Source organism: Pogona vitticeps, chromosome 12 (assembly GCF_051106095.1).
Source record: "Pogona vitticeps strain Pit_001003342236 chromosome 12, PviZW2.1, whole genome shotgun sequence".
NCBI classification, from domain to species: Eukaryota; Metazoa; Chordata; class Lepidosauria; order Squamata; family Agamidae; genus Pogona; species Pogona vitticeps.
Window position 1 is genome coordinate 14,112,241 of NC_135794.1, and position 13,556 is coordinate 14,125,796.

Consider the following 13,556-nt stretch of genomic DNA (forward strand, 5'->3'; position numbering starts at 1 on the left):
CAACAGTGGGGAAGTAAATATTTACATTAAAGAATGAGGTGATCATATTGTAACAGGTGAGTACTAGGCCTACACAAAACACCTATTAAAGGAGAATAATTTGAAAAGGAACTGTGAGTTCATGAAAATTAACATGCCGGGTTTGACATTTTTATTCTGTTTGACTTGCAAAACATCATCTGTTTTGTCAACTATATTGCCAGTTTATGGAGTCAAACCCAAGGTTGAAGATTGTTGAATTGCTCAGAATAACTAAATGAATCCATAGCTAGGAAAGGAGTTGAAATCTGCTTACTGTGCTCCTTGTCCTCAGTGCCTTTCCAGTGTGTTAAACTGCATGCTTGATTATTCACATTTTAATCTATACATAGGGGAAATTGTATTAATATGTGTATATAGAACTGCTGAAAGCTCTAGATTGGGACAGATGCATAGGAAAAGCATCACAGTACCAGGCTGTCAAAAGAAGCAATCTGCAAAGCTGAAATCCAGCAACAAGTCACAATTAAAGTAGGCTGACTGAATCGGTAGGGATTTGGTGAATCAACTCTTCCTTAAGTGCAATTGATTCAATGGGCCTACTCTAGTTGCAACTTATTACTGGATTTCAGCCAAAGACTAATAGTTTTTCCAACATGGCATAACAATCTTGCTGAAAACTGCTCAACCAAATCCCCCTGAAGTTATCCAGCATTTCCCCATTTCCCTCTGTTAATTACTATGCAGAAATAACTTGCAGGATTCTCTTTTAATGGAAAGCGTGCACACTCTTCTCTCTGATTCTTACCTATTGCTCGGAAGGGAGTCTGGAACTGCTGCACTGCTATTGTTAGCAGACCCTGCTCGCGTATTTACCTGCAGGCAGGAAACAAATCTTTATCAGTTCCTTTTATTCAAAGGATATCACTCTAATTAACCTGTACTTTGCCACGAATTTCATATTTCACTAGAAAGGTTAATTAGCTAGATGCCCATGGTAGAAACCCAGTCTCTATGAAGTTTACCACATCATGTTATTGAGGAATTGTTCTGTTTTATTCACTCTGCATTTGATATGCTTGGTTAAGAAATGCAATCAGGAACAAGCACTCAATAAAGCTTTTGTTCCATTCCTATTAAATACATCTCTTCCCTCCCAACAACCTCTCTGCACTAATATATCAATTACAATTGTGTAACGTCACCGGAAGGACTGAGCATACTTAGTCCATTGTGAGCAGTTACAATTCCAATAAATAAAATATTATCCAGATATGTGTCAGAATGTGAAAGATAAAAAGTACACAATGTTCAGACTATTCTTAACAGGCATAGATCAATCAACAAGAAATGAATGAATTTTTTTTCCTTTGTTACAAATTACTGGCATAGTCCAACTTTCATATTTGAATGGGGCATGTAAAGGTGCAACAGGGGACTTTGCCCTTTATATTTGACGGGTTTATTTAAGAAATGTATTAATGAAAGCAAAAAAAGGAAACCACTCATTAAAAAACTAGCATGAGATGTTCAGATAGCACAGTCAGCACCAAACAGAAAAATATTTTCTATGCTATTTTTTAAAAAATCTGCTTGTCAAGGCTCAGAAAGTACAGTTTTATTTGACATTTCAATAAGTGGAACACAGTATTGCAAATCCATCTAAGTTTACTGAAACAATTATTGAAATCCCTACCTTCAGGCCATGTATGTTCCGTTTCCCAGGAGGTTTGCAGGCTGAAACAGTAATTGACTAAACTGTAGAACACATCAAAGCTATTTACAAATTCACTCAAAGTGAAGTTTTTTTTTTTAAAAAATGAGAATACAAAAATTAGTAGCAAGAAGAGTTCCCAAGACCCAAAGTAGGAATTATAAAGCAACATTTCTAGTCCTACAAGACTGTGCATATTCATAAAACCAATGAAAGGTGAGGTGGGCAAACTGTGTGGAGGATGCTACAGCCATGACCGGACAACCCAGAGGCCAGTGATCTGCATTCTATGCTATGAGTTTATTCTATTTTGTATTTTAATGATCTTCATGTAGAAAATCAAAACCTGAGGCTCAAAATCAAGAATCTCAGCAAGACAGCAAACATGAGTTACAGAATAAAGTATAATTTAATTCCCCATTTACACAAAACTAGTGGCCAGATGTTATTAAATACAGATGAAGGACCACAATACAAGGAAAAAAATGTTTCCTTAAAAACCTCTCAAACTACTTCACTTCCCCCTCCGTGCAGTGCATGTGCTTTTGTCAAACATTAAACTCACAAAGGCTTCAAGCTATATGTTACAGACAGCTCCCATTTTAAAACTACAGTGCCCTACAAATTGTATGTTAAAGGGCCTGTCAATTTTGATTGATTGTCTGGGGAAGGATGAATTTGATCCCCCACCCCGCCTTCCTCAGAAATACATGCATTTCACTTCTGGGTTTGACAGCAGGAAACAAAGCAATTTATTAAGCAGAAGGACACAGACAATAGTTATTAAACACAGCAGTTAGGGTAGACCGATGCAATTTAAACTACATTAAACATTACTATTATATTCTTAAATAAGAAATATAACAGTGCCAGTCTGAGGGGAGGAGAGATCAGGGTGTGAGGAAAATCTGAAAAGTATCCACTGAAAATGTAATCAGTCAAATTAGGGAAGAAGGAAACTAGCAGAAATTGGGGGTGTGGGGTGAGTTTAAAAAAAACAAATAGAATAATTTCTTTTCAGAACATGTACTATGAAAAAAATTACTTAGATTCTGAGTTAATCCATAATTTGAAGAGATATGAAAAATGAAACACAAAATAATACATGAAAAGTGCAATTATAACTTTCCCAAGATAGCAGGATGATTTGAGCTTACTTCTTAGAATTCTAACCATTTGACTTGTTGTGTACCACATAGTTCTCCTTGCTTTAAATAAAAGCAAAACAGTTTGAGACCAAGTTATCTAAAACCCATCTTCATATGTGAATATTTGCCTCAGGGGATCTTCAGATTTATCAAGATCAATCAGGCTGTCACACAAGAGGGCTAGGCTACAGCCTTCTCTGGGGTAGCCCTAGAGCTGTGGAATTCCTTTCCTATTGATGGGTCCCCTCTTCCAAAAGGCATTCACCCGCAGCTTCGAGAAACTCCTTGATGCTGTCTGTTTTAGGTTGTGTCTTAATTTCTTGCCCTTCTTGATTGTATTTTGCTTTGTGAAGATTCAGGTCCCCAAAAAAGTCCTTTAAAATGCCTTAAATAGATATATTATATCTAATTACTTCATTGCGTTACAACCCTAACCAATATCTTGTATCACTTTAAACCATTTCTCTCTGTAACTGAATTTCAATTTCTATACAGGCCAAGCAAAAAGGCACAAAAAGAATGACAGAAAAAATGCACAACCTTTGAAAATACACTCTCTTCAAGAGGTAAGAGGCTAAATGGAAGCAGAAGAGGTAGAAAGACTAATTTCCCATCTTTGTGGTTTGCATATTGTTTCTGGATTCTATGAGGCAGGAATGCTGCAGCCAAAGAAATGGGTCTTATCAATGATGTTAGATTTCACCAGGAATGGCTCACCGAGACTCACCCAGAACTAGAAATTTAGAAACATAAGCCCCTCTCCTCTCAGACTATGAATTCAAAAACAAGTTTCAAGCACTTACTACAAAAGGTGCTTTCTCCCAAAGTCAGACAAATCATGTAACAAATCTGTACATAAAAAATAATTTATCTCTTGACCATTTGAGCTAGAAAGTACCGATGGAGAGGATATGGAAAACGGGTACTGAGAAATATCCCTCTTTCCACCGATGGAAACACACAGGCATTTCCTTCTTTCTTAGTTAGGAATGGAAAAGTTCTCCATAAACAAGAGAATGTTTTATGCAGCCCCTAGCATTTCCTCCTGTCAGTGTGACTCTTCTCTTAATCCCAGATGACCTGCTGAGTCATAATTCAGAGAGACAAGAGAAAGCAAGGAGGTTGAAAGCACAAGGACCAGCTCAGTGGTTCAACCGGAGTACTTTTACCTATTAGACTTTTGGGCTCACACAGGTACTGTACCTTGCTTGCCTTACTTTGCTCCTCTCATGTTTCCTCAGAGATTAAGGAAAGGAACATGAAACAAGGGGAGTGAGGATAGAATAAGGTAGAACGTAGTGTAAGTGAAGGGCTCTGCAAACTTCATTAGCCAATATTCTACTGCAGAAATGTGGAATGAAAGAATTGCATAAGGGGTTCCTCCCAGCTCCAGTAGGTTCCCTGTGGGCCTGACCAAGAGCCTGCAAAAGCACGAGAGACACTTACCGGACTGCCCTTCCACAACAGCATACCAGCCATTGTCTTTGAACAGATGCGTAGACTGTATGCATGTGAGGGCATCCCGAAATGGAAGAGAGAATAAAGGGATGATGGATGAGATGGGTGTGCTTATGCATGAGTAAGAGAGAGGAAAAAATGACACAAAAACACATACTTTGCATGTGCAAAGAAAGGTGAAAAAGAGAATGGGAGAGAGAAAGGGGATGTTTTTCCCTTCCCACCAATATGCAGCCATTGCCCAACTGCCCCTAATGGAATGGGTCACTCAGCTTGAACAGGGCTGCTCATCTTTGCTTTGTACTCATTTCTCTTCCACATAATGATCTCTAAAATGCCTACACTAACAGCTTCCTATTGAGACCTTATTAGCATGTGCTAGAGAATCCTGTTGGCTAATTCCCCAATTCAAACTTTGGAGTTATAAGTAATGAACATTCTGCAGTGTTTTAATTGTCAAGCTCACGTTATAAGTATTTGCATATTACTGGTTAACTGAGGAAGAGTTTAATTTTTAATTATTACAATTAATTTATTGTGGGGAGATTCACTTGTAGAATTCAGAACCATTTCTCTTTTAGCAATTAACAACTACACTTTCAGAGATGGGAAAAGGGGAAATGGTTGAGCTAATAGGGAAAATTACGGAACATGTCAATACGTATGCATTAAAAGGAAAACCCTTTATCCCATTTTTGTCACTGATAGCAAAAATGTGGGCCATGAAACAGAGCTGGACTGCTCTATCTGGCTTGGTGGTTCCAAGCTGATGTATTATCTACTTTATATCTTCACAAGCGTTCATTACCGTCAAATGAAAAAATATTCAATATACCTAATTTGTACAATACAATTTCAGTCTAATTTGTTATTTGTTTCTTCTTTTTGAACTGTAATATGTGCAGGTTCTCCAGTACAATAAACTCCTCTACCCAAACCTACTACAATAATATGACACGGCATGCACTTAAAATCTTTGGGGGGAAAAACAACAAACTGCTGATAGAGCAGCTTATAAATATTACTGCCAGTAACCAGAAATTGTTTAAACTTTACCTCTTGGGTAGATCTGCAGAGGCACTATTAACTGTCCATTTATTTGTTGCTCCATTACAGTAGTGTAGTACTGCAAAAAAGAAGAAAGAAAGAAAGAAAAGAAACGAACAAAAAACAGAATAAAATTTCTGTGGTAACATATATTGACTGGCAACAATTCCAGAGCAATTATGGTGGCTACAACAGAAGGATCAAAGTAGGTTGCAATAGCAGTGATGTGGGCTACAGCATAAAGCATTTACCCTCCTCCCCCCCAATCAACACCAGCACTTAAGAAGAGTTTCTGTAAACCTTCCTCTCAACCTTAATAGGAGGTGGAAAAAGGCTGTCTCAAAGCCATGTTCCTTTCCTTTCCCTTCAGCTATGCTCACTCCAGAAAGGCTGACCTGGAAATACAGGAGACCCCGTAACACAATCATTGCACATCGCCTCTCACAAAATCCTACACAGATAAAATGTAACTCAGAATATAATATGATTCCCTTTTGCACATAATGCAGCTCGCAGGAGAGAATTCTCGTGATAAGAATCCAGGAAGAAAGTATGCTTTGCACAAAACAAGAGACACTCTCTGTCCATAACTAAACCCTTCTTAATGCAGAAGCAGGAGTCTACCTATTCCTCTGATATAGCATCTGCTCAGAAGACCTGGTAAAAGGACTGCATGCCCAGGACCTCGGTGAGCGATACCAAACAGGTGGGGGATGGAACGGCTCGGTAAGGCAAAGAACATGGGCCGGGTGGAACAAAAGTGGGCAGAATGAATGACTGGGCTCTCTCTCTCTCTTGTCATCATCCTCCCTATGAAGGAATGAACCCTGTTGCACCCTACTGAGAGGGCACCAGAGCCAGATCAGCTATAAAAAGTTACAAAACAATGTTATCAGAACTAGGACCCCAGCGAAAGACACCATTTGTCATATCGGACTCTCAGAGTCAGGGTAGAACCATTCAGAAGAAACTTCGTAACTGACAGAATTCTAGTTAGGTAAAATAACAGCATTTCTTAACCTGTAATTCAAACCTGTAGCTGATTTATGCCTTGTCTTGGACCGTGTAACCATTACTATTTTTTTATATTTTTACCCTTTGCTTATACTTTTTAATATTGTGCATTAGCAGAATTCAACATTCCATTAGGCAAATCAACACACAGAATGGCTCCACACACAAAACTGGTCTATGAAACTGAACTTCAGAACAGCACCAAATTTGGCACGGATGTTGCTCTGTGGTAAATTTGGGGATGTTTGGGCAAAGGGTTTAGGAGCCTTCATTTAAAAACAACGACACTGTTTTATCCCTTTCCCTGTTGTTTAGTTGTTCGGTCGTGTCCGACTCTTCGTGCCCCCACGGACCAGAGCACGCCAGGCCCTCCTGTCTTCCACTGCCTCCCGGAGTTGGGTCAGATTCATGTTGGTCGCTTCAATGACAGCCTCTCCCTGTACAGAAACGTAATTTCTTTGACCTAAAGTTCCCAGAATACCTCCTCCACCATAATTAACTTCTAAGCTTTTACTCAGAAATATTTTTCCCTTGGATACAGAGTGTGGTGTATTAGGCAGAATAGACCCAAGAAGTGGGGTTTGAATCCCCACTCAGCCATGGAAACTCACTGGGCCCCTGGAACTGGTTATTTATTTATTTATTTATTTATTTATTTATTTATTTATTTATTTATTTATTTATTTATTTATTTATTTATTTATTTATTTATTTATACCCCGCCCCTCTAGACCATGTCTACTCGTGGTAAAACGAGTGGTAAAACCGCTTCTTAAATATTTCACGTAGTTTGAAAGCCTTATTAGGGCCACTTGAACTTGATTCCAATTTAGAATTTTTATGCTGACCCATTGAAAAACCAATTCAGTGGATCTACTATGTTAGGGGTAGCCATTGAATATTGAGCCGTGTCCCCAGATATGCTACCCTGTCAGCCTGCCACAGACTCTAGAAGTCTCTCCCACAAGGAGGTTAGACTGGCCCCATCTTTCCTGTCCTTCCACAAGCAGGCTGTTCATGTTTTCTGGTATTGTATTCATTGATCCTTATAGTGTTATACACTCATTGTTAACAGTCTTAAATACCATCTTTTAATTGTTGTAAGCCACTTTGGGTCTTTTTAAAGGAAATAGGCAGGTTAAAAATATTTTGAAGAAATAATTAAATGAACAAACTGGAATCCTCTATCAATGCATAATTCTATATGAAGGAAATTTCTGATTGGATCTGAGGTTAATATGTGTCTATTTAAAGTCCCATTTTAAAAAGCCAGGAAACTCAATTCTTAAAAATACCTCTGGTTTATGAATGTGGCATATTGTGCTTCTGTACCCATGATTCAAAAATCCAGAAAATGGCCCAATATTGATGCACAATATCATGCCTGCGTTGCCAGCAGGAAAAAGGAGGCCAAACTTTGCATAGAAAAGGGCAGCCTAAATGTTGACAACACCAATGGCAGAAGTCAAAATGGTCTGCAGGATACCCACGTTGGATCACTAACAGCCTGAACAATTAATTTGTGTTTGGGGAAGAAGTGGTGAGAAGCTATGGTGCAGCCCCCCAAATATCCAAGTGTGGAAACCCAGTTTTTCCAGTCCCTGTTATGCCTGTTATAAAACACATTCAATCAGAAATCTGAGCATACTCATAAGCAGATACTACTCATCTTTGTTTATCCATCTGTGCTCATGTGACTTGAAACATTTTTAGAAGTGCTGAGTGTCAAGAATTTTTGAGATTCTGTTTAGTGATCTGACAACTGATAGTGGGTTCCTCAAAAGTGACCTTTTGCTGTCTTGTGAGTACATTGATATTTACATCACAGGACTCTTTCTGATATACCTGGAATGTGGATAACATAGCCTTTCCCAACCTTCTGTACTAGGAGAAGGAGTGGTGACTGTTCAGTCTTCTAAATTGAGAACTCATTGTTAAAGGCCAAGGAAAAAATTCAACTCCTTGATTTGATGTTCATTCAAGAATACTGTTGTTTGTAACATTGAATGTTTACATTGATAAAACACAAAGCACGTAAGTATTGTAAGGTTATTTTTCAAAGTAGAAATTAAACTGCCTAAAGGAATAAGGTAGATTCAAGGGTGAAATTGGCAGAGATTGGCGGCCGTCCGAGTAATCGCACAGCGGGGCCTTAGAGACTGAGAAAAGGGCTCCCTGAAAGATCTTACAAAGCAGATGGAGTTGAATGTCATCGGTACAGTACACTGGTAGTAGCAGACCACAAAATTCTGGACAGCCTCTTTCAGGTTTTTCATGTACTGTATATATGGAATTGTATGGAGAATCATGGAACCCTGAGACACTCCACAGGACAAGGTGTTGAACAGGAGTTCCCCAGCACTGCTACCATTCACAAAGTGACACAACGCAACAGAAAATCCCAGCAGCTGACTCCTTGTTTTTATCAGTTCACCATTTCTCCCCCAAAGACCAAAGCAACCATAGGAACTAATGCAAAGCCAGTTAATCCGTCCTCTACCACTAGGGGGAGACTTTTTTCTTTTTTCTTCTTTTGACCTTAGATGAACTTAGGTCAAAAAAAGGGCAGGAATTTTCTTTTTCCGTTCGCAAATCAAAGCTCCATTCGTAACTCAAAGCAATATTTAGTGGCTGGAGCTGTTCATAACTCAAAACGTTCATAGGTCAGGGCATTCATAAGTCAAGGCACCACTGTAGTTACAAGTAAAATATCTACCTATAACTAGTTAATTTTTATAAGGAATAATACAACTATTAGTTATACATTATTATTTATGTGTAAAAGCAACAGCTAAAAACTAAGGTTCATACAAGGTCATTCACAACAACAAAATGGTCAAAGATTTAAATTAGTAACAAGTAATGCCTGATGAGTTTCAGAAGTTACTTTTTAAGGGCATTTTAGAAATGTTTTGACCGGAATCTTACAGATTTTATGACATTCTCTTATCAATACTAAATAGCAAGCGAACTATTGTTTCATTTTGTCTTTCGTAGGTAATACATATTTCCAAGGTACCATATCAGAATTGGCCATTAGGTGGATCTAGTAAGTATTTTCCTTTTGCTGTCCCGTGATGCGCTAATAATACAAAACAAAACAAATTAATCATGCAATTGCATGACCAGTAACAGCTAATCTGGTTGCCAAGTAGTGAGGAAAAACGAAATGTGTTTCTTCTTTTGAAATGTAACATTCGATCTCTGGTCTTGCTTTTTCACTGCTAAAAGGTACTGCTTGTGATACTGTCCCTGATCACCCTGCTGTCCATTTTGAACAGCGCCCTTGAAATGAAAGGGGTTATGGTATCACAGAACCACTCTGTGGCCTCCAGAAGCCTCTGGTGTCATTGATGCTAGACCAGGCTCCTCTGATATAGGAGCCACCACATCTCCTGTTCACTGTAAACGTGACTGCTGCTTCTGTCATTCCCAGATTTGGATCCTTGGTTATGAGTAGAAACAGAGACGAATGATGGCGTCACAATGAAGGAAATAGGCAGGTAAAGGAAGCTCCACTCCTCTTTGCTCATATTATTGAGTGTGGCAACATAGTCTATCTGTCCCCAAGCAATTGTAAGTGGAAAGATCGACCTTGGTCCAGTCCTATTTAGAGAGTATCACAGCTGCCGGGGGTACATGGGAAATGCTCACTTGAGGCCAAATGCTTATAGTCAAACAAAAACTGGTGACCCAAGATGGGGAACCCAAGTGAAAGACATGGTGACATTCTAGGAGAGGAGAAGTGGAGAAAACAAAAACTGGGTCCTCAAGGTCCAACACCAGTTTCAGAACCATATTCTTCCAAAGCGTCCTTTCATTTCACTGGAGCTCACATCAGAGAGTTTCCTGGTAGATTTTCCCCTCTATTTCTTTAAAAATAAAGAAGTAATGTGGCCTTCTCCATTACTCAAATGGAGATGACAAGTAAATGAAATATCAATCATGTCAGCTGTCAACCTTATGGGACAGCAATAACTGTTAACAAGTAGTCTGGAAAAATTGTCCAAAAATGATTTGTCCTCCACATGTGAGCACTTGAGGTTGCCATGGAAAGTTAAGATGCCAGTGGCTATTTGGAACACTGTTCAGGTATTCTTTTTAATGGAAAATTTGCCAGTTATTGATCCAAAACATGTACCCTTTGCTTCTAGATGGCTGCAAGCAACTTTCCAATCAGTGACTGTCAAAAAAATTACTGCCTGTTTATACGAACAGAAGACAACAGTGGCAGGACAGCTCCACTGTTACTTAATGGCTCTTTTTAAATTAACCAACAGCACTATAAGAAATTCCTTTTATTACCTTGCTATAAAGCTTCTGAAATATGTAACTTTTGTTTAAAAATCTCTGCATTTTACATCAAATCATGGCATTTCTCTCAAACAGCTTGGAAATAAATGCAAAAGACACAAAGTTCAAATGAAAGCAAAATATTTCCCCAAACACTGAACCTGTTTACAAAGCAGACCTTTGTTATACATTTATTTTTTCAATTAAAAAGTAACCCTCAATCTCACTTTTCTAGAGGACAGCAGGAAACACTAATCCTGCCAATGTGGTTGGGAGTCCAATTCTCAGCCCTACCTACATGGTCCGGAAGATGGATGGGGGGAACTCTAGCCCAACCACATGGGGCAAAACGTGATGACACTGTTATAAAGATTTGTATTGTTGTGATAGTTTTAATTTCTTTGCATCACTTTCAGCAGAAAAGTGATAAACAAATGATTTGAATAAATAATTTAAAAAGTGCTAAGGGGTTTTATTTTATTTATTTAAATGTTTATGCTGCCCATCTAGTGGCTAGGCCACTATGCTAGGCAGGTTGCAATATCACACTATAAACATAAATAAAATTCAATGGTAAAATTCATCAATAAACATTGGTTTATGAAAGTGGGATATTGTGCTTCTGTACCCACGATTCAAAAATCCAGGAAATGGCCCAATATTGCTGCACAGTATCATGCCCACGTTGCCAGCAGAAAAAGGGATGCCAAGCTTTGCATAGCAAAGTGGTCCCCAACCTTGGACCTCCAGATGTTCTTGGACGACACCTCCCGGAAGCCTTCACCACCACCTCTGCTGGGTAGGATTTCTGGGAGCTGAAGTCAAAGAACATCTGGAGGCCCGAGGTTGAGGACCACTGGTCTACAGGATACCAACTTCTGCTGACAAACAGCCCTGACAGTCGCTTTGGTGTTTGGGGGAGAAATGGTGAACTAATGAAAAAAGGAGTCAGCTTCTAGGATATTCCCTTGTGTTATGTCACTTGGTGAATGGTAGTGGGGCTGGGGAACTCCTGCTCGACATCATGACTATTAGCCTGTGGACTGTCCCAGGGTTCCATGATTCCCCGTTCTATTTCATATATACATGAAAAACGTGAAAGAGGCGGTCCAGAATGTTGTGGTCTGCTACCACCAGTGTGCTGAAGACACTCAACTCCATCTGCTACTCAAGATCTTCCACGATCTTAAGGGCCCAGTGTGTGGTGATCCACCCACACCCAATTTCACTTTTTAAAAAACCACAACTCGAAAGCTCTTTGCCCAAACATCCCCAAATCTGGTGCAGAGGAAGAGCAGACTTTTGGCTACATCTGTGCCAAATTTGGTGCTGATCTGAGGTCCACATTTGTAGTTATAAGTTTTTGTTTGTGGCGAGCCTTTTTTTTAATTTGACTTATAGAATGCATTTGCTCCCAAGAGCAGAATATATTGTGTACCCTTAATATATGAATTCTATGAAGTTTTATGTTAAACACAGTTTATCTATAAACATCAAATAAAAATATATACACTAGATACTATTCTCATCTTCCCAAGTGTTAAGGATATGACAATTATGAGGAAATTTGTTTCCTGAACAGAAGTTTTGGATTCAAAGAGCTGGCATTTTTAGGATCTGTAACAGTTGATTGCAGCTAGGTGCCCCTGCCTGTTACTCAGCAAGACAGCACAGACGTCCAGTAGTGTATCTTCTGGGGCAGAACAATTGGGAACAAGGGTTGGATTAAAAGGAGATACATTTGTCTCCAGGTGAAAGGAGGAGAAATTACACTTGTTTTTTAAAGGTCTGCACAGTCAAAGCTATGGTTTTTCCAGCAATGTTATATGGAAGTAAGAGCTGGACCATAAAGAAGGGTGACCACCAAAGAATTGATGCTTTTGAATTGTGGTGCTGGAGGAGACTCTTGAGAGTCCCCTGGACTGCAAAGAGAACAAACCTATCCATTTTGAAGAAAATCAACCCCGAGTGCTCACTGGAAGGACAGATCCTGAAGCTGAGGCTCCAATACTTTGGCCATCTCATGACAAGAGAAGACTCCCTGGAAAAGACCCTGATGTTGGGAAAGTGTGAAGGCAAGAGGAGAAGGGGGACGACAGAGGACGAGATGGATGGACAGTGTCAGCGAAGCTACCAACATGAATTTGACCAAACTCAAGGAGGCAGTGGAAGACAGGAGGGCCTGGCGTGCTCTGGCCCATGAGGTCACGAAGAGTCGGACATGACTTAACGACTAAACAACAAAAAGAATCATAGCACCATGGGATATGAACATTGGAGAGCAAAACTTTGTTAGTCAAAGGCCTGGGGGCTGTCAGCAAACAAGCATGTCACCCTGGTCAGCTGTGAAGCCAACAATGGTCCACCGACACTGCAAGAACCGGGGTGGTGGTGGAGGGGGGAGTCTACTAAGTTTTTTTCATATTAACACTAGGTGAAGGCAATGAATAAACTTCAATGTATCTGCCGTGCATACTCCTTCCAATAGTGTTGGGAGCTAGTAGGAAATGACACACACATATACCTTGGTAACATGCATAATATAATACAGGGCACATTAGCAGTTGCTACAGAGGCCCCATTTTGGCCTGAAGAGAGGGCTCTTTAGATCACAAACAAACCCTTTGAAATGCATCAAGGCTGCATAGAAACCAATGTTAGTTCTTTAGTTCCTTCAGAAAGCTGCATCCTAAGCCTACACAAGCCCAGAGGGATTTTTTTTTCTTTGAACATCCAAAAAACAACTTTCGGCTATCCCCCCCCCCTGTTTCAGCAACAATTTAATATGCAGTGTGAGCACACCTGTGTTGATACGTATAATAATAATAATTGTGTGCCATAGAGGAATATTAATCCAAAATTCTCCGGGGTGCACACAATTCCATGGACTGTTTTTTATACAA

The 13,556-nt window shown here is 39.5% G+C and overlaps 1 protein-coding gene across 2 annotated transcripts in view; it reads right to left on the reverse strand.

The window, feature by feature from the left end:
• The window catches only part of MAP2K5 (mitogen-activated protein kinase kinase 5), a 204,179-nt gene that overhangs the window by 181,496 nt on the left and 9,127 nt on the right, over nt 1-13,556 (reverse strand). For both annotated transcript variants that reach the window (XM_072981835.2, XM_072981834.2), the window contains exons 4-6: nt 5,356-5,425; nt 1,676-1,716; nt 788-855 (exon numbers count right to left, since the gene is read on the reverse strand). In XM_072981835.2, the coding sequence (XP_072837936.2) occupies nt 788-855; nt 1,676-1,716; nt 5,356-5,425 (179 nt within the window). The remainder of the gene's footprint in view (nt 1-787; nt 856-1,675; nt 1,717-5,355; nt 5,426-13,556) is intronic.